This window comes from Natator depressus, chromosome 11, assembly GCF_965152275.1.
Source record: "Natator depressus isolate rNatDep1 chromosome 11, rNatDep2.hap1, whole genome shotgun sequence".
In the NCBI taxonomy this organism is placed as follows: Eukaryota; Metazoa; Chordata; order Testudines; family Cheloniidae; genus Natator; species Natator depressus.
In genome coordinates this window covers 56578932-56606356 of record NC_134244.1, presented here as the reverse complement: position 1 = coordinate 56606356, position 27425 = coordinate 56578932, and the positions used below count along the sequence as shown (strand labels likewise).

The following is a 27425-nucleotide window of genomic DNA, read 5'->3' as shown; positions in this document are numbered from 1 at the left end:
CATGGTCAGAATGCCATTTGTCCCGATATTGCAGCTTTGGCCACTCCGGCAGGGGTTTTTTTTTTTGCTCTTTGGCAACTCCGCTCCAGCTGCTTTTTTTTTTTTTTCTTCCCCCATGTGTCCCGATATTTTGCCCGTTTCATCTGGTCACCCTACAATGAATCAGGTTGTGTAGTGAAGGAGGTTGTTGTCTATAAGACCCCGGCTTTATTTGTTGCAGAAATTGGAAGTTCTGTAGCGAATGAGGCAGTGGACTGCAGGAAGAAAAAGGATGATTTCATAGTTAAAGCAGTTAAATATTGCTCTGGAGAATGAGATTCTATCCCAGCCCATGTTACAGAGTTTCTAGATGATGCTGTGCAAGTCACTTAAACCAAACTCTTCACAGGTGATCACTAATTGCGTATTCCTCATTTTCTGTGTGCTCCACTTGATACCCTGGTTAGTAATTTTCAGAAGTGTTAAGTACTCTCAGCATCAGCTGATGTCAATAGGAACCTGTGTCTGAACATACAAAATGCTATATGATGCTAAGTGTGCTGAAAAATCAGGTCACAGGTGTCTCAAATTGAGCATCCGAAATCAGTGAAGAATTTTTACCTTAAACTTTCTGTTCCTGAGTTCACCATCTCTAAAGTAGTATAATACCACTCTGTCACCTCACAGGATGCTGTGAAAATTAATTAATTAATATTTGAGAAGAATTCAGATGCTATTGGCCAGTGCTATAGAAAAGCCCATGAGGATATTAATAATTATGCCTTCAGAGAAGGGTTTGGATAGTATACAGTAAATTGGGCACCAAAATGTAGTGGGTACTTTTGACTTTAATTTCTCTGTGACTCAGTTCCCCATCTGTAAAATGTGGATAATAATACCCCTTCCTCTCACAGGTGCTGTGAAAATAAATTCATTAATGTTTATAAAGCAGTCATATTATAGTGATGATCACCATAAAAAAGCCCATGAGGATGTTAATTCTGTCTTCAGAGCAGGGCCTGGGCCTGGGCCTGGGCCTGGGCCAGGGCCACGCACTGAACAGTGAAGATAAAACAAAATATTGAGTACCTGCTCATTAAGAACTGTTCACTGAATGAGACAGTGGTCCTGTGAGAAAAATAGAATGTGATCATGTAATTAAAGACTATTATAGTTCATACGCATTCGGGGCCGAATTAAGGTTGCCACAGCAACCTTGTCATTTATTAACTTCTTAGTGCTTTACTTTTCAAACTTAATGTTTTAACATAGTATTTTGTGTAATATGTAATATATAACATGTTTTAGGTTATCAAGTAGTATGCCAAGAAAAATAATTCACGTAATTTTTATTTAGGTATGGTTTCATCACTTTTGAAACTCAAGAAGATGCACAAAAAATTTTACAAGAGGTAAGATGATATATAATCATCATTATACTCATTGTTTAGGTAAATTCTTTAATTTGGTATTAGTGCTTGCAGACATCCATTACCAATGGATATTTGTCCCTTCTGTGTTTACCTGCTTGGATTTGAAGGTATTAAAGAAGCCCAGGATGTCTGTGGGCCAGTTTGTCAGATTTGTTGCTTTCTTTTCTTTGTACAGAAGGATGAAGAGAAGTAGCAGTAACATTATTTTCCCTTGTGAACCCACAGAACATCTAAGAAGACATCTTAGAGATTTAGTTTTAAGGGAGGTGGGTGTTGGGAGTCTGTGGAGCTGACTAAGACAGGTGAAGCTGACGCTTCAGTGTCAGGTACCTTAACTTTGTAGAGATAACTGTTTCCAGCCTCTTCCTTGTATACTGCTCACTTGGATCTGAAGTTCCTCCTGGTGCTTTGATTTCCTTGAGTAGAGAATCCAGCTGTCATAAGACATCTGTAAAGGAGACTATATTTTTAGGGCTGAGGCTGAGATCATGAGGGAAATTGAAGTTAACCTCACTCTCATCAAGGAGGAACCACTGAGGTTCACTCAAAAAAACTCTGAGATCTGTGAGGCCCACTTCCAGATACGCTTAATTCTTGCTCCTGCGAATGTGAGGTTTGCCCCAGAATGGACCTTTCTTAACTGCCAGGATATTCTTTCTTGTACTTCTCCTAGGATATAGGAAGCCATGATGGCTCTACAACCTTAGCCTTTTGCAACCTGTTCTTTTGGCCTGCTTGGGCTATGTTGGCTGGATGAGCCATGGGCTCAGTTGTGTTCATGAAGTTCCCTGAAGAAGACCAGAGGATGTTATCTCAAGCAAAGCCTCTTCTAGACTGAGTGGAGACCTATCGACAAGTAGAGCTGGTTGAAATTTTTAAAATATTGAAATTTTATTGAAAACTTTATTCAAAGAGCTGGAAAATTCTTAATGAATTTTTTATGAAATGGTATTTCCCATTTTTGACCAACTCTAGTTAAAATAATATATACATACATATATATATAAAAGCAGTCCAAATTCTGACTGATAATACCAATGTAATATATAACATCAAATCACCAGAGAGGTGCTTGTTCCCACCACCTGTGTCAGGAAGCAATTTGGCTCTGGAAACTGTACTCTCGTTATCGTGTCTCACTCGCTGCTTTCCATTAAATAGGTTTATTTGCCATGAAAGAGAACACATAGTACCATCCTTTGTGTTCCAGAGCTCAAATTCAGCAAAGCACGTGCATAATTTTTAAGCACATAGACAGTGCTTAGCGTTACGCAAGTGCTTAAATATCTTGCTGAATTGGGGCCCAGAGGAGGAAAGTATTCTGTTCTCTGACTGTTGCCTTTGGACTGGACTGCAACTGATATCTTTATACATTTCCTTTTAGATCTTTCTTTAAATAAATATTCTGGATAATAAAACTGCAAAAGGTTTGAGGTTTTATTGTTAGCTCCCTAATGTATATATTGTATCTGGTACTTGGACCTTCTAGCTCTGGCAGTGGAAACTTGGGTCCTGATTCTGATTTTACACCCATTTTGTCCTGGTGTAAATGACTACAAAGTGTTCAGGGAAATGGAGAATCAGGCCCTCTGGTTCCTCCAGATTTCCTTTTGCAGAAGCAGGATAAAAGGGACACTTACAAATTAAAAATCACATTGCTGTCTGATTTTTGTTTTACCTACTGTAGATGCAAAATAATACTTACATCTACTATAAATGAAAGATATTAGCGAAAGTTTGCAGTTGGTTTACTTTGTGCATTTGACAGTATTTTTTATAGTCACTTTTGTTGTTTTCCTTTAAATGATGAGGAGCTGAAAGAAGATGTAAATAAAAGTAGCCCCATCCTACTTGAATTTACACTTTGGCCTGGTCTACACTAGAAAATTAAGTCAGCTTAGCTATGTTACTCAGGGGTGTGAAAAATCCATACTCCAGAGTGATGTCGTTAAGCTGACCTAACTCCCAGTGTAGACAGCACTAACCTGCACAGCAAGTTACTGTGCTGCAAGCCTCAGGGCATGGCTACATTTGCAGATGTAGAGTGCTGTGAATTAAACCAGCCCTTAGAGACAGCAGCAGGAAAAACGCTGCAGTGTGTTCACACTGTCAGCTGCAAGCGCACTGGTGTGGCCACATTTGTGGCACTTGCAGTGGCATTGGGAACGGTGCATTATGGGCAGCTATCCTACAGAGCATCTCTTCCCATTCGGGTGCTGTGGCTTGTGGGAAGGGGGAGGGAGGGTGTAGGGCATTCTAGGTCCTGTCCCAATGCCCCATGATGCATCACTTTGCATCCCAGCAATCCCTGTGCTTCCGTCCACATTTGGCGCCATGTTTCAATGATTTTTGTACTGTGCGCTCTGTCTTCACTTTCGGTCTACGGGAATGGATCCTGAACTGCTGAGGAATATGCCGATGGGTCTCGCCAATACGTCATGAATTGCAGTCAAGTTACTCCTTACGCTACAAACTGACAGTGAGGAGTCCGAGGATGATGTCGACTCACATAACGCACACCACACGAGATTGCTTGTGGCATTCGTGGACATGCTCACCACCGTGGAACGCTGCTTTTGGGCTCAGGAAACAAGCACTGAGTGGTGGGATCACATCGTCATGCAAGTCTGGGATGACGAGCAGTGGCTACAGACTTTCGGGTGAGAAAAGCTGCTTTCATGGGACTGTGTGCTGAGATCGCCCCCACCCTGCAGCACAAGGACACGAGATTGAGAGCTGCCCTGCTGGTGGAGTAGCAGGTGGCTATTGCAATCTGGAAGCTGGCAACTCCAGACAGCTACTGATCAGTCGCTAACCAGTTTGGAGTGGGGAAGTCGGCCGTTGGAATCCTGTTGATGCAAGTTTGCAGGGCCATTAATCGCATCCTGCTCAGAAGAACTGTGACTCTGAGTAACGTGCATGACATTGTGGCTGGCTTTGCACAAATCGGTTTCCCTAACTGCGGAGGGGCGATAGATGGGAAGTATATTCCAATTCTGGCACCAGCCCACCTAGCCTCAGAATACGTTAATCAGAAGGGGTATTTCTTGATGGTTCTCCAGGCGCTTGTGGATCACCATGGGCGTTTCTTTGACATTAACGCAGGCTGGTCCGGAAAGGTGCATGACGCACGCATCTTTCGCAACACAGGCCTGTTCAGGAAGCTGCAAGCCGGGATTTTCTTCACAGAGCAGAAGATTACTGTAGGGGAAGTCAAAATGCCCATTGTGATCCTTGGAGATCCTGCTTACCCTTTAATGCCGTGGCTCATGAAACCCTACACAGGGAGCCTTGACAGCTGCAAGGAGCGGTTCAACAACAGGCTGAGTCGGTGCAGAATGACTGTGGAGTGTGCTTTTGGCCGTTTAAGGGGCTGCTGTGGCTGTCTGTATGGGAAGCTAGACCTGGCCAATGATATCCCCACGGTTATATCTGCGTGCTGTACCCTCCATAACATTTGTGAAAGGAAGGGTGAAAGATTCCCTCAGGCATGGAACTCAGAGGTTCAACACCTGGAGACTGAATTTGAACAGCCAGAGAGCCGGGCTATTAGAGGGGCCAGCACAGCGCTGCAAGGATTAGGGATTCCTTGAGGGAGAAATCTGAGGCTGAAAGCCACCAGTAATGTTTGGTGCCCTACATGGGAGTGAAGTGCAGTGGTTCCAATGTTAGCAGGATTCTGTGTTTGCTATATATGATGCACTGACTTGCGGTGCCTGGTGCTTTCCTGGGCTATGGTATCTTTTACTTCATGCAATAATAAAGAATGTTTTCAAAGCCAAAAAATTCATTTATTGCAAAGAAACAACTGCTTGGGAAAGAGAAAGGGCATGACACGTCTGTGCTGTGTGGGACAAGGGAAGAGGGTGAGGTGGGGAACGGGACAATCACAGGTTTGCGTATGTCCTATCATACTCAGCCTTCCTGTCTGGAGTGCTGTGCAATGAGGGCTGCACTTCAGGATGGCTAAAATGCATGGTGATGGAGGTAAGGGTCGTAGTTTGTAGGGCTGGGTGGTGAAGCTACAGGTGTTGGAGGCAGCTGGTGGCGATAAGAACCCGGATGTTGGGAAAAGTGGGTTGGCGGTGACATGGGGGCACAAGGGAAAGAGTTTTGGGACAAGGGCTGCAGGGGGGGGCGGGGGCGGAAGTGCTCCCCCTGCATTGCTACAAGCGCCTGTATCGAGTCCGCTTGGCACTCCATGATGCATAGCTGGCACTCCATGCTTTGGTGCCGGCCATCCGCATTCTGCTGGCGGACCTTCCTTTCACTCTCCTGCCACTCCTGCCCTTTTTAATTTTCATTAAGGGACTGCTGTATGACTTCATGCAGCATGTCCTCTTTGCTTTTTCGCATACACCTCCTGATTCTTTGGAGTCTTTCAGACGTTGATAACAAGGACAGCTGGGATCTCAAGGTTGCATCTGTAAAGCCAAAATGCAACACTTAAAAGAGGCAGCGTTGTTCACACCAGACACAGCAATGATTCGGCTGTACTTAAAGACAAGCACAGTGTACACAATAGCAGAAATTGCCCCTCCCAAAGCGAGCACACATAACCCACAGGAGCCCCAAAATGGTGAGTAAGCACAGGGGCAAGGGGCATGATTGTTTCACGACCGTACTGTCCTCTGGGGTTCTGTGCCTTGGGGAGAGCCAAGAGGTGCAGGGGGCCCCTATACTGAACATTGTCCCCACATTTTCCACAGGAGTTTGTCCTGGAAGATATCTTGCTGCTGAGGGTGACCTGGAAAGCAAGGGAGGGTCTTCTGCTACAGCGCAGCTTCCGCCCTGGCCCATATGCAGCTTGCCTGTGTGCAGGAATGGTCCCCTCACCCCGCACGGCACAGTGGCGCAGACATATTAGCCTTACTGGGACAAGGAGCACAGTAGCTCTGCCAAGGAACCTGCGCAAGCAGATTGCCCAGCTTCTGCATGAGACCTTTGAAGAGATCACTGAGGCCAATTACCGCGATGTGAGAGAGCACATCAACGCCCTATTCTGCATCTAGGCATGCATACAGCCCTAACCCTCTTCGCCCCAAGAGCCCGCACCAAACAACTTCCTTCCCAAAATAAAAGCAGCTTACCAGATACCTTCTCTAGTGTTTGTCCTTCCCCAGCACCATCCGCTGCGACTGGCTACCTTCCTCCTGGCTTGAAAACAGCTCCTGGCTGCATGCATCTAGGGATGCCAGGCTGTCTCCCTCCTCCTCAGCACCCTCGCTCCCGCTTTCCTCCTCCTGCCTTGCTGAACTGGGCTCTGAAGTGTCCATGGTGGTCTTCAGAGTGGAGGTGGGGTCGCCCCCAAGTATTGTGTCCAGCTCTTTGTAGAAACAGCAGGTGGCGGGGGCAGCACCGGAGCGGCGTTTTACTTCGCAGGCTTTGCGGTAGGCATTCCGCAGCTCCTTCACTTTAACCCTGCACTGCAGTGCGTCCCGGTCATGGCCCCTTTCCATCATGTCCCTTGATATCTGCCCAAAGGTATCGTAATTCCTGCGGCTGGAGCACAGCCAGGACTGGACAGCTTCCTCCCCGCAAACACTGATGAGGTCCAGTACCTCGCCATTGTTCCATACTGGGGATTGCCTGGCGTGTGGGGGCATGGTAGGGTGACCAGATGTCCTGATTTTATAGGGACATCCCGATTTTTGGGTCTTTTTCTGATATATGCTCCTATTGTTCCCCACCCCCGTCCTGATTTTTCACACTTGCTGTCTGATCACCCTAAGGCATGGTCACCTGGAAAGATTCGCTGAGAGCATTCCACGCCTTACTGAGCAAACAGGAAGGGGATTTTCAAAATTCCCAGAGAATTTAAAGGGCAGCTCTGACAGTCGGTCACCAGAGGGCAGGGCAGTAGAGTTCAAAGTGATGGCCAGAGTGGCTAGAACAGGCATTGTGGGACACTTTTGGAGGCCGATCAGAGCGCATTAATAGATCAGGGCATCCACACTGGTGCCGTGGTGCTCCAGCTGGGGCGCAGGAAGTGTTATGCTTCTCGTGGAGGTGGATTACCAGGAACACTCCAGTCATGGAGTCCGGGAGCTTTACGTACCTTGCCAGCATGGACGCGTCATGAGTTAGGGCGTCCGAGGCTTCTCTAACTCGCAAGTGTACCCAAGGCCTCAGAGTGTGAATTTACAGCACACCAGCTGAATTATTGCTGTCAACTGTTATAAAGTATATAGTAGCCTTGCAGTGTATTAATTGCATGTTTTAATATAGTTAAAATTTTTTTAAAGTAAACTCAAATATTTTTATAATGACATTTATTTTTTAAAAGGAAAAAAGTAAAACTAGTGTTTTTACTAGCAGTTATTTATGTCTCTGGTAGCTGGTCAGGAAGCTCCATTAGCATTCAGAAGTAAATTTTATTGAGCATTTGCCCAAATCACAGTAAGCACCATGTACATATTGGAGCACAATTGGTAATTTTTGCAAAATGAAGCCAAGGACTTAGATAATAAAAGTGGGGTTTTTTAGTACTTGAAGAACACTATCAGAGATCTGAAAGAAGCTTCTTGGGTGTGTTCACTATCATCTACTTCTAGTTTTACTTTCAGTAATTATATGGACCCAAAAAATAAAAAGTAAAAGTACTGAATATTAAGTGTTTTTCTTTGTTTGTTTTAGGCTGAAAAACTTAATTATAAGGATAAGAAACTGAATATTGGTCCAGCAATAAGAAAACAACAAGTAGGGATTCCTCGTATGTATTTTCATTATATTCTTTAGCTGTATGTGATATAAATAGAACTCTTAACCAAAAATATCTGTGTTGGACCTGTACTGTACTAATCCAGAGCACTGAATATGATCAGAATAGTCAGCATGTGGAAGCACTGACATACTAACAAAAATGTCAAAATAACCAGATTTCCAGGCACCATCCTTTAACCTCCTACAGTATGTTCCTTTGTATATTGCATGGAAGGGTTCCAATGGATGAAGACTGTAGCCACTTGAATGTGGGTAGGCTGCATGGAATGTGACTCTCTGGTATGACAGTATGCCCCTTCCTAGCTGCCACAGGCCCTTATGGTGACAGAGCCTCAAAGCTAAAGACAAATGTGTTTTAACTGCAGGGAAAGAGTATGTGACAGTCTGCTGTATACAGCATTTTCCTATTGGAAACAGGGCACATGTTATATTGACATGCTACATATGTTGCTCTCAGGAACATTAAATCCCCAAGTGTGCTGTGTGAAGCCATGTTCAAAGGTCATAGCTATTGAAGTATAACCAGTGGTAGCACAGCAGTGGATTCAGATGTGCTGGAAGTGGCCCGAGCCATGATGAGACAGCAGTAATATACGGTTTAAGGATGGCAAGAAGTGAGAGTGTATTCATCCTACAGCCACACTGAAGGAGACTTAAATGAGATAATATATTGTGGGTGGCACATGTTCCTCTTATCTACTCCAGAGGTTGCGCCTAACAGAGGCAGGGACATTCTCTGGGTAAAGCCAGGGATGCATGAGATTTGGGACAATAATACAAGAGGCTCTTTGGCATATGTATGTTTAGATATCCACTCCCACTGCCTATTCTCTAGTGTCACCTGTCCCATATTGCTACAGGGATGATGCAGTGCCGCTTCAGTTCTTCAAAAACTTTTCAAAAAATCTTTGATGGTCGGTGGTCCCTTTTTGTAGATTTTTACATGAGAAGGAAGGTATTTCTATACCTGATACTGCTGTGGTATGTCAGCAAAACAAAAAAAAGGCAATGTAATTTTGGGCTTGCATACCCAAAAGGCACCATGTTATGGAACAAAGGAGGTCCCTCTCTGTGTTCCTCTGGAGCGAACACATTTGAAATATTCCATTTACTTGTGTGCACTTTCTTTACCAGAAAGAGCAGACAAAGTGGGAGGAATTTAGAGAAGATCAACAAATACAATTAGGGATCTAGAGGAACTGACCTAATGAGAGAAGATAATAATTATTATGAATACCCTAAATAAGCTCTGACTAAGGGTTGGTGTGGTGTTCGATAATAGCCTATAAATATCTGGAAAGTGAAAACACAAGTTAAGAGACCAGCCACTTAGGACAGTGAAGGGCTATAACCATCAGCAAAAGAATGTAATTTATAAATGGAAAATTTAGGCTGAATATCAGAAATAAATTTCAGAGATTGAAATCTGTTGGGGTGTGGGATGGTCTCATAAGAGAAGTAACAAAAGCAATATTGCTTGAAATATTTTTTAAGTTGACTGAATGTTGTACTAGTAAACGTATAGCATAGGGAATACTGAATTGGAAGGGGATGGAATAGGCTTCCACTGTCTTTAGTTTCTGTGAATCTATAGTTTGTCTCCCACAAGTTCGGCTTGTCATTACTTTTAACTTATCTGATACCAAAATACAAACTTCCAAGATTGATAGGATTGTCAACTAGTTATTTTTCCACCTTTACTTCTGACTTCGGTAATAGCATTTGCTGAGGAATTGTTTAGTTTCCCCTTTCTTACATTTTACCTCTTCAGACGTTTCTAATACTGGGGTTGTGGTTTGTGATGCTTAGTTAATGACTAGTTTCATTTTGACCTGACTAGATAGCTTTGAAGTGTTCAGGAATTTATTTTCTTAAAGCAAAAGATTATTCATAATAAAGTCTTTGTATGAACCGTTTTTAGGTACTGTTAACTAGAGCTAATTGAAAAACTAAATTTTAATGAAAACTTGATTTTTTATGTTTAAAATGGAAGAAAAATTTGTCGACATTGGGAATTTGGAAATTTTTCAACCAGCTCTACTGTTAAGATTGTTGTAATTTAACGCAAAGTAACGTTCAAAAACTTATCTGCTTATCCAAAATTGCATCCGTGTTTTTTTAGTTTCCATTTTTGGAGTTTTGGGAAGACTTTGAAATCGTACTGATGAAGTGTCTTGTCAAAGAGTGTGAATCCATAGATAAAAGGCTTGGCTTACCCAGGACAGTCATATTTCAGTACCTTTGCATTGTAATTGCTTTTATCTGTATTACAGAGTTTTGTTTTACAAACTAAATAGAGTATAAAGCATTTTGTTCTTCTCCAAGGGCCTCTGTGTGTTATATTTTGTGGGTTTGGCATCTCCTGGTATTGAGCTGCTGAAGTGCCTTCAAAACCTATTCCATTGGGAGTACACAAGAATGACATCATCGCCTTACTCTATATAGTGGAGTATGCACCCTAACTGACTTAGCTCCTTCACTGCCACTGCAGAGAGCAGACGGAACTCACCATGTCCTGTCCTCAGGACTAGACTACCTTATAACCTTTTCTTGTAAGTCTGTAAATAGTTAGTATTGTTTAGTGTAGTGTAGTATAGTTAGTCAACTTTAGAATAGTGTAAGTAGCCATTCCCTTGGCCTATCTCTGGGCTCCTTTACCAGAACTATGACAGGTCCTGAGCCCTGTAAGGGCTTCAAGAGGTGCTCCTCTTGCCCAGGGCAGCCAGCCACAGCCCTTTCCAGGGCTGCTTTTAACCCCTTCTATTTTAGGAGCAGGGTAGCCACCCCGCCACAGCCCCATAAAGGGAGAGACTCCCTCAGCTACGAATGGTCAGTCCTGTCAGTTCTGTGGCATCAAAATCAGTTTGTGGCACAACAGTAAAAACTGAGCTGGCACTGTGGCATAAGGCTTGAAAAGTCCCAGGTCAAACCTTTCATCCAGCACCACTGCACTCTCTGCCAGCACAAAGTCCTATATTGAACATGTCCTCCAGCACCAGTACATCAGTTATGGCACCACAGGACTCCTCCAGGAAATCAGAAAGAGAACAGGAAGCACTTTTCCCCACTAGAGGGGCACAAACAAAAGAAGAGGCGGAACTGTCTCTCTTACTCTTCAACACAAGAGTATTTCGGAGATTTTTAACGCTATAGCTGTCTCTTCAACACACATCTCCAGTGGCAGACCTCTGAGCACCAATCAGCCTGGACATGTCATTACTATAGATCCCAAGAACCCCTTCTCTCTCCCACTGCATGAATGGAGGACCACCACTGAGGCTACTGCCCATTTCACCACATACTTTTCCACCACTTGACTCTGCTTCTGTACTTACCTCTCTGATTCAAATCTGCAGTTGTCTCAGAGTAGCTTTGACACCATTGGAGATGATTTTGAAGGCTCCCCAAGTTGACATCAGGACATTGGACAACTTCCTTCTCCTTAAATCCAGGCTTAAGGAGCATTTAGCTGTCAGGCATATTAAAAACAGATCTATATTTTCTGATTGTACTGTTTCTTTGTTCCTGAAAGGCATGACCAATGTTTTTCCTTCTACAAGGGAGCCTCCTCTATTCTTGGGGCTTAAATCTTGCTCTGATTAAACTCGTGGATCCTCCCTTTGAGCCCCTCAAGAAAATGTCTTTGGTGCATCTGTCTCTAAAGACAGCTTTTCTTAAAGCCATCTTAAAGCCTCTGCCAAGAGAGCTGGAGAACTGATGCATTAATGGCCAGACTACCATATACTTAGGTACATAAGGACCAGGTGATTGTGAGGCCCAAACTTAGCTTCATGTCCAAGATGGTGTCAAATTTCCATTTACTACCTCTCCCTCCTAGCTTTCTTTCAAAGCCCTGTTTCCAACCCAGGGAATTTTATCTGCATAATGTGGACATTATAATGTATTTACCTAGAGAGTACAAAAGCCTTTAGAAAATCCAGTTGACTATTTATAGCCTATGGGGAAAGATGTCAGAGAGAGCTTATTAGCAAACAAAGGCTGTCACAGTGGATAAAAAGATACGTAGAACTATGTTACATTTTAGCTAGAAGCATAGTTCCTGCCAAGGATTTAAAAATGCACTCCACCAGAGCCATTGCAGCATCTGTGGTTTGTTTGAGACACATTCCTGTTACAGAGAGATGCAGAGCAGCAACATAGAGTTGATATATCAAGTATAAAATTTGTTATATGTTTGGCAATTAAAATGTGCATTGGAATTTTCTATTACTTCACTTGTTTTAAAAGCTGCAAGTTTGTTTAATTTTAAATTTCAACCATCCTTGTTTATTGTAGGATCTAGCATAATGCCAGCAGCTGGAACAATGTACTTGACCACTTCAACTGGATATCCTTATACTTATCACAATGGAGTGGCTTACTTTCATACTCCTGAAGTTGCATCTGTTCCACAGCCATGGCCTGTAAGTAATATCTGAAAGATTATCATTTGAGAATACTGCGTATGTCTCACAACTGGCTTGTTGGTAAGGTTCTGTTCCATGAAGCTTGTTTCCTTTTGCTTCTTTATTGTATTTTCCATCTTTTCTTCTTTCCTCTCTCCTTGTTATACAAAATAGATAAAACTCTGAAGAAAATTAATTACTACCATGAAACTTGTTAACTGTACATTATCTTTAATTATAGGCAGTATTGTTATAGTTGTGTTGGTCTCAGGATATGAAAGAGACAAGATGGGTGAAGTAATATTTTTTATTGGACCAACTTCTGCTGGTGAGAGAAACAAGCTTTTGAGCTTACACAGAGATCTTCTTCAGGTCTGGGAAATGTACTCAATGTTTCCCAGCTAAATACAAGGTGGAGCAGATTGCTTAGCATAAATACATGTCACATACACATATTTCAAGGGACCATTCAAGGTGAAGTGGCCCCTTAACACCTCTTCACTCCTAGGGATATTGAAGGGGGGAAAAACTGGGGGCGGGGGGCTTGTGGGTTATAGATTGTTGGAATAAACCATAAATCCAGTGTTTCTATTTGGTCCATGATTTTTCGTATCTAGCAAAATTACGAATTTAAGCTCCCAGGTTCTTCTTTTGAAGGGATTGTGCAGGTTTCCTTTGTGAAAAGTGCTAACCCACAGATGATATAGTAGTTTTGTCTCATCATTCTTCTGTGTTAATTCATTCGAGAGCGTAGTGATTGTCTGGTTTCACCCACATAGTTGTTATTGGGGCATTTAGTGCACTGGGTAAGGTACATCCCATGTTGTGATAGGCAAGTATAAGACCCATAGATCTTGAAAGGCATGTTGTTGGGGGTGATGATCATCATAGTAGTGAAGATATATCTATAGGTTTTGCATCTGTTGTTCTGGCAAGGTGTGCGCCACTTTCAGTTGGTGTGTCCTAGTCTGCGTGGAGCTTGCTTCAGATGATGAGCATGGAGAGGTTGGGGAGTTGTTTGAAGGCCAGAAGAGGTGGGAAAGATTTCTTTCAGGATTTGGTCCTCATTGAATATGGGTTGTAATTGTTTGGTGTTATCCTGTAAGGCTTCCAGTGTGGGATGGTAAGTGCCAGCTAAAAATCATGGACTGAATTGAGACAACTGGATTTATGGCTTATTATAAACAATCTATAACTCACTAACCCTCTCCCCGCCCTGGCTTTTTCCCCTCCTTTCCCTCAGTAGGTGAACAACCACTAACATTGCCAGCTAGTGGTCAGGTGGGGGGTGGGCATGTTGTCTACCCTTTGAAAATATGATCCTATCCTTCAGCCTCCCCCTCCACTCCCCCCCCAAGAAGTACAGTACAGCTGTGCCACTGTAAACTCTCTAGTATAGGCACAACCTCTGAGTACGTTTCCCAGACCTGACAAAGAGCTCTGTGTTAGTTCAAAAGTTTGTCTCTTTCACCAGCAGGAGTTGGTCCAATAAAAGATATTACCTTACCCACCTAGTCTCTCATGATGTTTGATGGCAGCTAAGGAACTGGCTGCTTTTCTGACTGTAACTGCATCATACAATGACAGGTTTCAGAGGGGTAGCCGTGTTAGTCTGTATCAGCAAAAACAATGAGTCCTTGTGGCACCTTAGAGACTAACAAATGTATTTGGACATAAGCTTTCGTGGGCTATAACCCACTTCATCAGATGCATTGAGTGAAAAATACGGTAGGCAGGTATAAATATACAGCACATGAAAAGATGGGAGTTGCCTTACTAAGTGGGGGGGTCAGTGCTAATGAGGCCAATTCAGTCAGGGTGGATGTGGCCTGTTCCCAACAGTTGACAAGAAGGGGTGAATATCAACAGAGGGAAAATTGCTTTTTGTAGTGACCCAGCCACTCCCAGTCTTTATTCAGGCCTAATTTGATGGTGTCAAGTTTGCAAATTAATTCCAGCTCTGAATTGGCCTCGTTAGCACTGACCCCCCACTTGGTAAGGCAACTCCCATCTTTTCATGTGCCACAAGGACTCCTTGTTGTTTTTGCATCATATAATGTAATTAATATGTCTGTCAGGAGGTAACTGCAGTTAACAGACGATTAGTACAGGTTTCATGGATCATGTTGAATAAAACAAACTGTTTTACATTATGTTAATGCTTTTACCTTTGTCTTTTCCTAGGGAATCTGTGACTTTAAAAATGCATAATATTACAAGAAAGTTTATTAAGTTTAAATTCTCACTTCATTTGGCCTCACCTATTTTTTTTTAAATATAGAACAAAGGATGAGACATTATAAAGCAGAAAGGAATTCATAACAGAGAACTATGTAGAAATGTTGTGAAAGGTTTTGGCTGTCAGTAAGAGGAAAGAACTACTGAGTTTTGTGACAACATGCAGTCACAATCTAGACCAGTCCCTGAATAGACACCAGTCTATTGTGACCACTAAATCCACTGACCCAGTGTACAACACTCTTCTTGGGCAGTGAGACATTGTAGTCTGGCCACCTAGACCCCAGAACCAGTGTCCACACTTTTCCCGCAGAGTCTACCTGGCTGTGTGAGCTTTCTAGTTAATCCCTTCAGGGTCAGTGTAGCCATAAAGCAAGGAACACAGGGTTAACAAAGGAATTTCTTATACACATACACACTTTACTCTTAAAAAGCATAAGAGAATTACAGATCTATGGAAAATAAATTCCTGAATGCTGTCCCCTCAGTGTGATCTCACCCCCTTTTGGGAACTTTGGGTTTGACCACTGTTCTTTAGGGAGATAAAGCCCCTCCTGCCTCCATTTTTTTTTCAGCTTGGTCTTTTGTTTCTGGCAGTGAAATGGTTTTCCCTTGCTTAAAGGGTATTCCTCTTTTTAAAACAGCCTTTTCTGTCCTTGTTTTTCCACTGGGGATTTTCCATGCTCCTTCCCCCTACCAGCTTCTGGGCAGAAAGTTCAAAGTCAGTTGCCCTGCTGATAGCAACCCCAGTGTTCCACTTTCAATGCTGATGGCTCTGCCATAGCCTCCCTATTACGTGTCAAGTTCCTGCTACCATAATGAATATTTCAGGCCACAATAAAGGTTACATTCAAAATGGAGGGTGAAATATAACAGTGTTCACAAAAAATGAAATTCATAAATTGATACAAACATATCCCCCAATAAGAAAAGGAGTACTTGTGGCACCTTAGAGACTAACCAATTTATTTGAGCATAAGCTTTCGTGAGCTACAACTCACTTCATCGGATGCATACTGTGGAAAATACAGAAGATATTCTTATACATACAAACCTGAAAAAATGGGTGTTTACCACTACCTTGTAAGGAGAGTGATCACTTTAGATAAGCTATTACCAGCAGGAGAGTGGGGTGGGGGGAGAGAAAACCTTTTGTAGTGGTAAACACCCATTTTTTCATGGTTTGTATGTATAAGAATATCTTCTGTATTTTCCACAGTATGCATCCGATGAAGTGAGCTGTAGCTCATGAAAGCTTATGCTCAAATAAATTGGTTAGTCGCTAAGGTGCCACAAGTACTCCTTTTCTTTTTGCGAATATAGACTAACACGGCTGTTACTCTGAAACATATCCCCCAATCTGTCTCACATACATTTTAGAATTGATATTTGTTTTGGGAAGAGGATAAATGGGGGTAGTTCAAGTGCTGAGTTTAAACAGGGAAGGGCAAGCACCTTTCTTTGAACCCCAAAAGACAAATATTTTATCTTTAACAAGAAACTGCATTGGAAAGATGTCCTGGGAAGAAATTTACAGATTACACAGAGTTTATTGTTGGATTCTATCTTTTAGACATCATGGGTATGTCTACACTGCAGTTAAAAACTTGCGTCTGGCCTATGCTAGCTGACTTGGGCTAAAGGGCTTTTAATTATAGTATAGGTGTTCAGGTTCAAGCCAGAGCCCAGGCTCTGGGACTCTGCAAGGTGCGAGGGTCCCAGAGATCACGTTCCAGCCTGAGCCCGAACATCTACTCCGCAATGAAACAGCCTCTTAGCCCGAGCCCCAGAAGCCCGAGTCAGCTGACATGGGCCAGCCACAGGTTTTTAACTGCCATGTAGACATACCCTTTGTGTTGAGCACCTGGGCATTGATTACCTTGGTGTTGACTACCTCAAGTGCCTCAAATCTGGGCTTCCCAGTACATTGATGTTGGTTCCTCTGGTGCTGAGGGTATGGCTAAACAGCAAAGAAACACCCACGGTCGGCCTGTGCCAGCTGACTTGGACTTGTGGGCTGTTTCACTGCTGTGTAGACATCTGGGCTTGGGCTGGAGCCCAGGCTCTAGGACCTTTGCAGGGTGAGAGGGTTCCAGAGCTTGGCCTGCAGCCTGAGCCTGGAAGTCTACACAGCCGTGAAACAGCCCCACAGCCTGAGCCCCGTGAGCATGAGTCAGCTGGCATGGGTGAGCTGCAGATTTTTCTTTGCTGTGTAGACATACTCTGTGTCCTTTAGTATCAGGGCCCTCAATTATTTCAACCTTGTGGACTTTGGTACAATATGTTCCATTATTCCAGAGTCTTCCAGCAGATTTTGTGTTTTGTGGAAGGAACCTAAATTAGGTTTGAAGCTGCACTCCATTTCATATCCACAGGATTGGGCAGGGGTGGTGGGAATTTGAGGATATAGGCTATGTGAGCAGCCCCAATGAACACTGCTTTCAAGAAAGTTCTGAGTTCATGTGCCTAGGCCATGTGCTTTGTCTGCAGCGTGAATCCATGCAAGTGATCATCTTAAAGAGTCATAGTTACTGTAAGTAACCATTCTTTATAAATTATTTTGTTTTTAAAATGGTAAGTTGTATAGCATATAGTACTTAAGGTGTATGTTTTAGTAAAAGTAACAATTCCTGAGATTAATGTATTAAAATTTCTAATTTATCTCTTTTTTTTTTTTCATTTAAAGTCACGTTCCATTTCCAGTTCACCTGTAATGGTAGCTCAACCTGTTTATCATCAACCTACATATCCTTACCAGGTAAAAGTTAGAAAATGGGTATATCATTTCATAGCCTGAGGTGGTTATTCGAGTGATGTCTCTGTGGGTGCTCCACTTTAGGTGATTTCCCACCACAATGGTCATTCTGGGGCCCATGGGCAGCATACAGGCAATATTTTCCCAAGCCACCAAGCAGCAGGGAAATGTATAGACACTTCTCGCCAAAACCAGTAGTACCACCTGACATCTCCCAGGAACAAACTTTTGAGCAAACAGATCAGGAGTTAGACCAGGAGGCTATTCCTGCAACCAGCTTGTCATCCTCACCTGACAAGACCATCATGCCTCTGCCCCCTACTACTGGAGATGATTTCAAACAGTTTCAGGAACTGTTTAAAAGAATAGCTAACACACTTCAAATCCCTCTTGAAGAGGGTACTGAATATCAGCTCAAGCTCTTGGACATATTCCACACATTGACATCTTCCAAGATTCCCTTGCCTTTATGGAGCCCGTCATAACCATCTGGAAAACACCCACCAGAATCCGACGTAGTGTAAGAGGATGGACAAAAGGTATTATGTCCCTTCGAAGGGGCTAAAATTTTTATTTTCCAACCCCCAAATTCTCTCTTGGTGGACACTGTTAACGAAAGAGGTAGCCACCATTATTCCAGGTTCACACCTTATGATAAGGACTGCAAAAGGCTGGATTTACTTGGCTGCAAGGCCTACTCATCGGCAACATTACAGTTTAGATTTGCCAATTATGAAGCTCTCTTGCAAAATATGACCACATGACTTACTCAAAATTAGCAGACTTTATTGAACTTATACCAGAGGAAAAGAGAGAGCATTTCTGAAGGCCACTTTATAGCTCGAACACTCCTTCCGGCATCACTGGACTCCGCTGACACTGCTGCGAGGACCATCGCATCTGCCGGGCCTCCTGGTTTCACTTTTCAGGGTTTTCAAGGGAGGTGTAATCAACAGTAAAGGACCTTCCTTTCGAGGGTCTGAAGCTGTTTGCCAGCCAGATTGACGAATCACTTCACTCCTTAAAGGACTCAAGAGCCACTCTTAGAGCTCTAGGAATCTATACACCTGCAACAAAATGCAAACAGGGCAGGTATCATACGTTATAACGTCCTAGACGGGCTCCTACACAAGAACCAGGGACCGTATTATCCTCAAAGATGTAGGCAAACACCACCCAAATGAAGATCAAATTTTTCGCAGTCCTCCACATCACAGCAATCAATCTCCAACCCCCCCACCTCCCCGAGTGTTTTCCAAAGTTCTAGCAGTGGTGGCGGCCCACCTGTGCAAGCAAGGGGTCATGATTTACCCGTACAGGTGAGTCTCATCTTACGCTGGGGTTACGTTCCGCAGTCAGCGCATAAAGTGAAAATCGCATGTAGTCAAAATTACATTGAGTGTAATGGCGAGCGGAATCACCTGGACTACAGGTACAGTATTTAAATGAAAAAAAGAAAAAGAGTACTTGTGGCACCTTAGAGACTAACCAATTTATTTGAGCATAAGCTTTTGTGAGCTACAGCTTACTTCATCGGATGCATACTGTGGAAAGTGTAGAAGATCTTTTTATACACACAAAGCATGAAAAAATACCTCCCCCCACCCCACTCTCCTGCTGGTAATAGCTTATCTAAAGTGATCACTCTCCTTACAATGTGTATGATAATCAAGTTGGGCCATTTCCAGCACAAATCCAGGGTTTAACAAGAACAACTGGGGGGGGGGGGGGAAACAAGGGGAAATAGGTTACCTTGCATAATGACTTAGCCATTCCCAGTCTCTATTCAAGCCTAAGTTAATTGTATCCAATTTGCAAATGAATTCCAATTCAACAGTTTCTCGCTGGAGTCTGGATTTGAAGTTTTTTTGTTGTAATATCGCAACTTTCATGTCTGTAATCGTGTGACCAGAGAGATTGAAGTGAAGTGTTCTCCGACTGGTTTATGAATGTTATAATTCTTGACATCTGATTTGTGTCCATTTATTCTTTTACGTAGAGACTGTCCAGTTTGACCAATGTACATGGCAGAGGGGCATTGCTGGCACATGATGGCATATATCACATTGGTGGATGTGCAGGTGAATGAGCCTCTGATAGTGTGGCTGATGTTATTAGGCCCTGTGATGGCATCCCCTGAATAGATATGTGGGCACAGTTGGCAACGGGCTTCGTTGCAAGGATAGGTTCCTGGGTTAGTGGTTCGTTGTGTGGTATGTGGTTGCTGGTGAGTATTTGCTTCAGGTTGGGGGGCTGTCTGTAGGCAAGGACTGGCCTGTCTCCCAAGATTTGTGAGAGTGTTGGGTCATCCTTCAGGATAGGTTGTAGATCCTTAATAATGCGTTGGAAGGGTTTTAGTTGGGGGCTGAAGGTGACGGCTAGTGGCGTTCTGTTATTTTCTTTGTTAGGCCTGTCCTGTAGTAGATGACTTCTGGGAACTCTCCTGGCTCTATCAATCTGTTTCTTCACTTCCGCAGGTGGGTATTGTAGTTGTAAGAATGCTTGATAGAGATCTTGTAGGTGTTTGTCTCTGTCTGAGGGGTTGGAGCAAATGCGGTTGTATCGCAGAGCTTGGCTGTAGACGATGGATCGTGTGGTGTGGTCAGGGTGAAAGCTGGAGGCATGTAGGTAGGAATAGCGGTCAGTAGGTTTCCAGTATAGGGTGGTGTTTATGTGACCATCGTTTATTAGCACTGTAGTGTCCAGGAAGTGGATCTCTTGTGTGGACTGGACCAGGCTGAGGTTGATGGTGGGATGGAAATTGTCGAAATCATGGTGGAATTCCTCAAGGGCTTCTTTTCCATGGGTCCAGATGATGAAGATGTCATCAATATAGCGCAAGTAGAGTAGGGGCGTTAGGGGACGAGAGCTGAGGAAGCGTTGTTCTAAGTCAGCCATAAAAATGTTGGCATACTGTGGGGCCATGCGGGTACCCATAGCAGTGCCACTGATCTGAAGGTATACATTGTCCCCAAATGTAAAATAGTTATGGGTAAGGACAAAGTCACAAAGTTCAGCCACCAGGTTAGCCGTGACATTATCGGGGATAGTGTTCTTGACGGCTTGTAGTCCATCTTTGTGTGGAATGTTGGTGTAGAGGGCTTCTACATCCATAGTGGCCAGGATGGTGTTATTGGAAGATCGCCGATGGATTGTAGTTTCCTCAGGAAGTCAGTGGTGTCTCGAAGGTAGCTGGGAGTGCTGGTAGCATAGGGCCTGAGGAGGTAGTCTACATAGCCAGACAATCCTGCTGTCAGGGTGCCAATGCCTGAGATGATGGGGCGCCCAGGATTTCCAGGTTTATGGATCTTGGGTAGTAGATAGAATATCCCAGGTCGGGGTTCCAGGGATGTGTCTGTGCGGATTTGATCTTGTGCTTTTTCAGGGAGTTTCTTGAGCAAATGCTGTAGTTTCTTTTGGTAGCTCTCAGTGGGATCAGAGGGTAATGGCTTGTAGAAAGTGGTGTTGGAGAGCTGTCGAGCAGCCTCTTGTTCATATTCCGACCTATTCATGATGACAACAGCACCTCCTTTGTCAGCCTTTTTGATTATGATGTCAGAGAAACTGTTGAATTGGAATTCATTTGCAAATTGGATACAATTAACTTAGACTTGAATAGAGACTGGGAGTGGCTAAATCATTATGCAAGGTAACCTATTTCCCCTTGTTTTTTCCTACCCCACCCCCCCTCAGTTGTTCTTGTTAAACCCTGGATTTGTGCTGGAAATGGCCCAACTTGATTATCATACACATTGTAAGGAGAGTGATCACTTTAGATAAGCTATTACCAGCAGGAGAGTGGGGTGGGGGGTGGTATTTTTTTCATGCTTTGTGTGTATAAAAAGATCTTCTACACTTTCCACAGTATGCATCCGATGAAGTGAGCTGTAGCTCATGAAAGCTTATGCTCAAATAAATTGGTTAGTCTCTAAGGTGCCACAAGTCCTCCTTTTCTTTTTGTGAATACAGACTAACACGGCTGTTACTCTGAAATCTGTCAGTATTTAAATGGTTATTTTTCTCTCTTTTTTTTGTTTTTGCCGACCACGCAAAGCTGAATTCATGCATGTTAAACGCGCGTAAGATGAGACTCGCCTGTATTTAGATGATTGTCTAATCAAGGCTCACACTCGAGAAGAAGCCGTCGAAACCACGCAAAAGACAATGTCACTTTTCACAGATCTTGGTCTACAAATAAACCTTCAAAACTCAATGCTAACACCAGTTCAACAACTGGACTTTATTGGGGCCCACCTAAACTCTATACAGGCGAAAGCATCACTACCACCTCAGAGATTCGTCACCCTGACAAACTTGATTGATACCATGATACACAGTCCACAAGTATCTGCCAGGATCTGCCTTCATCTACTAGGTCACGTGGCGGTGACCACATATGTAGTAAATCATGCCAGACTATGCATGCTCTTCCTGCAAGCTTGGCTCAGGACAGTGTACATTCCACACAAACACAGACTGAACAAACTCCTAAGCATGCCAGTGAAGGTCAAGGACTCGTTACAATGGTGTACCCACCCACACAAAATGCCCCCCCCATGATAATTACAACAGACGCCTCCCTTCTGGGTTGGGCTGTCCATTTAAACAGCCTCACAGCACAGGGCAGGTGGTTTCCTTCGGAATCAACTCTCCACATCAACATTCTGGAACTGCTAACAGTTCACAATGTCTATGCGCACTTCATGCCTCTAATTGAAAACAAAACCAAACAGATCATGACAGACAATGTGGCCTGCATGTTCCACATAAACAGGGAGGAGCAAGATCGCACTCTCTATGCACAGAAGTCATAAAGTTGTGGACATGGTGCATCCGACGCAACATCAGCATATCAGCCACTTACCTACCAGGATCTCAGACCATCACAGCAGAAACGCTAAGCTGAAAGTTCTCACGCAACCATGAGTGGGAAATAAACACCTCAGTGATCCAGAACATATTTCAGCAATGGGGGTTCCCCTCAATAGACCTATTTGCTACGAGCCGGAACAGCAAGTGTCCAACATTTTGCTCTAGAGCGGGTCTGGGACCAAAATCCAGAGGAGATGCTTTTTTCATCTGATGGGACGCACCTCTCCTGTATGCCTTCCCTCCCATCCCCCCACTGCCCAGTGTCATACACAAGATCAGATATGATCAAGCCAAAGTAATCCTGGTAGCTGGTAGCTACTTTCCTCATGGAGGTGTTTTTTTTCCTCCCAGAGCTATGCCGCGACTACACAAGCCACATTAAAGTGCTACCACAGCAGCGCTTTAACGTTGCCAGTGAAGACATGCCCTTATTGTAAATGACAGTAACGGAATCCTCACTAGGAAGGTCTGTGTCCTTTCTAGCTTTTTTTCCTGTACCAGAGAGGCACAATGGGGTTAGATTACAGCTCAGGATCTATTTTACATATCCGTTTTAAAAAAAATGCAGAACAATGATTAGCAAAACTGTATGACTTTCATGTGTGCAAGTCTGAGCAATTTAAATCGACAGTCTACTTTACAGAACACCAAAATAAAAGTAATGTAATTTAAATGAAAATCCATTATAACTAGAATGCAGGGTCTTGGTTACCTTTGTAACTTAACTTTCATGTGTTTAAGAAATCTGCACAATTATTGTGATTTTTTTTCTGTATGGTAGTTTAAATAAATTACCAACATAAGTGAAACTGGTGTAATTATATTGCATGATTTTGACAAATAAAATACGCAGAATTTCAGATTTTTTGGCGTGGAATTTTGGATTTTTTGGTGCAGAATTCCCCCAGGAGTAACATATGCAAAGCAACTACTTGGACATCACCCCACATGTTCATACAACACTATGTCATTGACCAAGTCTCAGCATCCGACACTTGGCTTGGACACATAGTCCTATCGTCCATTGAGAATTAACTCCGAACCCCTCCTTCCACCTGAGGGGCACTGCTTTACAGTCACCTAAAGTGGAGCACCCACAGGAACATCACTCGAAGAAGAAGAGAGGGTTACTCACCTTGTGCAGTAACTGAGGTTCTTTGAGATTTGTGTGTCCCTGTGGGTGCTCCACTACCCTCCCTCTTCCCCTCTACTTCGGAGTTCTAATTAGTCCTCTGCAATAGAGAAGGAACTGGGGGGGGGGGGGGGGCTGCACAGCGCTAACCAACTACCGCAACAGGCGCAAGACGGGGAGAGCGCATGTGCAGCCCAGCCAGGTACTGCTGTCAAAATTCTCCCATTAGAGGCACCGGGTGCGTAATCACCTAAAGTGGAGCACCCACAGGGACACACATCTCGAAGAACCTCAGTTACTGCACAAGGTGAGTAACCCGCTCATTCTCTCCAACTGTCTAGTTTTGCTTTCACCATTCTCTCAAAACCATAAATTCGTAGCATCTGTCCCTCTGGCCAAACAATGCTCCCTTCAAAGTTTACCAGTGCAATACCTAAAATTTAAAGTAACAGTAGATAGCACACTGTGGTATTCCATTCCTACAACCCCTCACTGGGATTGAATTTTCTCCCTGCCTACTTGGAATGAACTCTGGTCCTTTCTTTATGGTAATGCTAGATAGCTGGGTCAATCCCATCCTTGCTTAAAAAAATGGTGAACAAATCATACAAAGTTGGAAATCACTAAGGGTTTAGAACTTGATCCTACAACTAGATGCACCAATGTGAATTCTAACACCCATGCAGTCTCACTGATGTTAGAGGGACTTATGCATGCACAAGGGTTCTCACCAGTAGTTTGCAGATTTGGGACCTTAATTGCAGTGGTTCATGAAATGTTATAGGGGGTTCTTGGGAAAAAATTCCCTAATGGTGGACAGAGCTGTCCCTAGGGACCACAGGCAGCCCGGGGCCAGCAGCCCAGAGCCCCTGGACTTCCAAGAGCTAAGCAGATCAAAGCAAGCATATCTATCACACTGAGGAGATTTAAACTTCAAGACTCCTTATAAGAAATGGAAAGGGAGGTGGATATTTTTTGCTGTTTTTAAAATTAAATAGGCATTTATTTTTAGTATGGTTTTTAAAATTAATATGAAGAACAAGTTTAAGCTTTGTTGTAACGTGTGTTGTTTGCCTAGACTGGTCAAGATCTGAATGCTTGTGTAGGAGGAACTCTTTGAGTTGGCTTCTTAAATACCTTTATGCGGTACTCCTTGATGAAACATAGGAGCCTTGTCTTATAACAGGCTTATTCAAAGCGTTACAAGCTACGAAAGTGAGATCTTGGAAGAGTGTTGCTGTTTTCATAATGTAATAAAAATAGTGTAATGATAAATAGTAATTAATAATAAATAGTGTGTAATAAGAATGTTATAAAAACAAATTTTATATTTCCAAGATCACTGCTTTTATAATTTATACTCAGGTAAAGGATAAAATTCCTGGAAATATTCATTTTTAGGAGGGGGTTCGCGAGACATGACATTTTAGTGAAAAGGGTTCACAGGTTGTTAAAGTTTGGGAACCAATGCTTAATTGGAAGAAGAGTTCTCTGGAAAGTTTCTGGCTTTATTGATCAGTTGTGACCATGATAAAAATATCTTTAAAAATAGGACTGTTGCAAAGTTTTAAAAATACTTTTGAATTGTAGTAAAACTTCGTATTTTATCTGTTTTATTTATTTTAAAAAAATTAATTTTCAAATGAGCTTAAGTGATGTAGGATCCTAAGTGCCATTTTCAAAAGTGCCCAAACCAGAGTCCCATTGAAAGTCAATAGGACTTATGCGCCTAAATTACTCGGACTCTTTTGAAAATTTTACCTTACATCCCTTTCATCAGCTAAGACCTGCCAGTGTCTGTTTTATTTTCAAAACAACGTATTTGAAAGGTCTGTGTGTTTTCCATATGAGAATGTTTGAATTATGAAATAATAAACTATCTTATTTTTATGAACCTAGGCACCTGCACAGTGTCTTTCAGGGCAGTGGCAATGGAGTGTTCCACAGGTAAATATATTTTATAATTGCAGCATTTGGTCATTGCTTTCCTTGTTTGAATGCACAGTATGCTTTTTCAATTTTTAAATCACTTGTACATAATTCATTGATGAAATGATATCTCCCAAGGCAGTTAATCAGCATTGTTCAGGTTAATATTGTTTGCTATATCTCAGTAATGCAATCATGCAGTATTTCCTGGCATAATGGAAGGGATATAGTACAATTTAATAAAATATCACATCCAGTTTGTTTATTCACATAATATTTCTTTACCACAAGAGAGCTTTGTCCAGCTTACAGGAGTTCTCTAGTTTATATGGATGGGGAATCTTGCCATCCAAGGGATTTTGAGTCTGAACTCAAAGGGAATATTAAGTTCCTGAAACACAGAGCAATTAGACATGCCCTGGTTAGTCTAATAGCAGTGGCCTCTGTCACCATTTGGCCCAGCCTTAGCCCTGGTCTGCACTACAAACCTAGGTTGATATAAATGCATCACTGAGGGGTGTGGAAAAAGGAGCAACCCAGTTATACCAACCAAATTCCCATGTAGACAGTGTTATGTCAATGGGAGGGCTTCTCCTGTCAGCATAGCTACCGCCTCTTGGGGAAGTGGACTACCTATGCCAGTGGGAGAGCTTCTCTTGTCAGTATAGATAGCATCTTCCTTAAGTGCTACATCAGCAAAGTTGCACTGCCGACATAGCTACCACCGCTCGTGGAGGTGGTTTTATCATGTCGATGGGAGAGCTCTCTTCCATCAGCATCAAGTGGCTACACAAGCAATCTTACAGCGGTGCAGCTGCATCAGTACAGCTGTGCTGCTGTAAACTTGCTAGTGTAGACATGGTCACATACACCTCTTAAAAGGCACAAGAGAGTTACAGACCTATGGAAAACAAAAATACACCTGAACGTAATCCCTTTCAGTGTTATCTCACCCTACTTTGTGGGTCTTGGGTTTGGTCCAAGACATTTAAGTAGAGTCTCTGTTGCCTCCATTTTCCTTTTTTGGGTCATTTGTTTCCATAGAAGAAATGACTTCCTTTTCCTCAAGAGCATGTCCTTTTTAAAACAGCCCCCAGAACCTTGTCTGTCCCTGCTCTTCTGTTAGGGAGTTGAGCAATGTCTTCTGCACATCAACATCCTAAAACTCAGGGCAGTCAGATATGGCTGTCTCTAATTTCTACCATTGATTGGGGCAAATACATACAGGTCGTGCTGGACAACAGGTCATGCATGTTCTATATCAGCTGACAAAGAGGGGCAAGATCCCCCTTCCCTCTGTGCCGAAGCTGTCAAAGTTTTGGAATTAGTGCATATGCAATAAGATCATCATCGCAGCAGCTTACCTCCCACGCGATCAGAATGTAAGTGGGAAATAGATTGCCAAAATATGTGATTGAGTACAATGGAATGTGGCATCCCTCAGATAGATCTGTTCTCCATGGCCAGAAACAAGAAACGTGCTCAGTTCTGCCCCAGAGGTGTCCTGGGTCTCCAGTCCTTGGGGTGATGCCTTTCACTTTCTGTGGTTGTCAGGTCTACTATGTGCATTCCTTCTGACTCCTCTAATATCCAAAGTTCTGCTCAAGAAAGAGGAGGACAAAGCCAGAGTTATTATAATAGTTCCACCCTGGCCCAGACGGACATCGTTTCCTTACCCTCATAAAGCTGGCCTCTTGTTCATTGATCATTCTCTGGACTGCTCCTTATCTTCTTTCCCAAAAAGACAGGAAGATCCTTCACCCCAATCTCAGAGTGCTTCACCTCAAAGCATGGCTACTCAATGATTTGCAGGTTTAGAAACAGCCTGTTCAGGGGGAGTAAAAAGAGTACTGTTACATAGCAGGAAACAGTCTACCCCCTACACTTATTTGCAAAAATGGACAGGATTTTGCTTCTGGTGTGACCTAAAGCACATTCCACCAGCAACCTCATCGCTG

The 27425-nt window shown here is 43.1% G+C and overlaps 1 protein-coding gene across 1 annotated transcript in view; it reads left to right on the top strand.

Moving 5' to 3' along the window:
- Positions 1–27425, top strand: part of BOLL (boule RNA binding protein) — a 77633-nt gene that overhangs the window by 23613 nt on the left and 26595 nt on the right. Inside the window, exons 4-8 of the mRNA XM_074967304.1 lie at positions 1337–1391; positions 8049–8124; positions 12432–12559; positions 17466–17537; positions 25438–25485. Of these exons, the coding sequence (XP_074823405.1) occupies positions 1337–1391; positions 8049–8124; positions 12432–12559; positions 17466–17537; positions 25438–25485 (379 nt within the window). The remainder of the gene's footprint in view (positions 1–1336; positions 1392–8048; positions 8125–12431; positions 12560–17465; positions 17538–25437; positions 25486–27425) is intronic.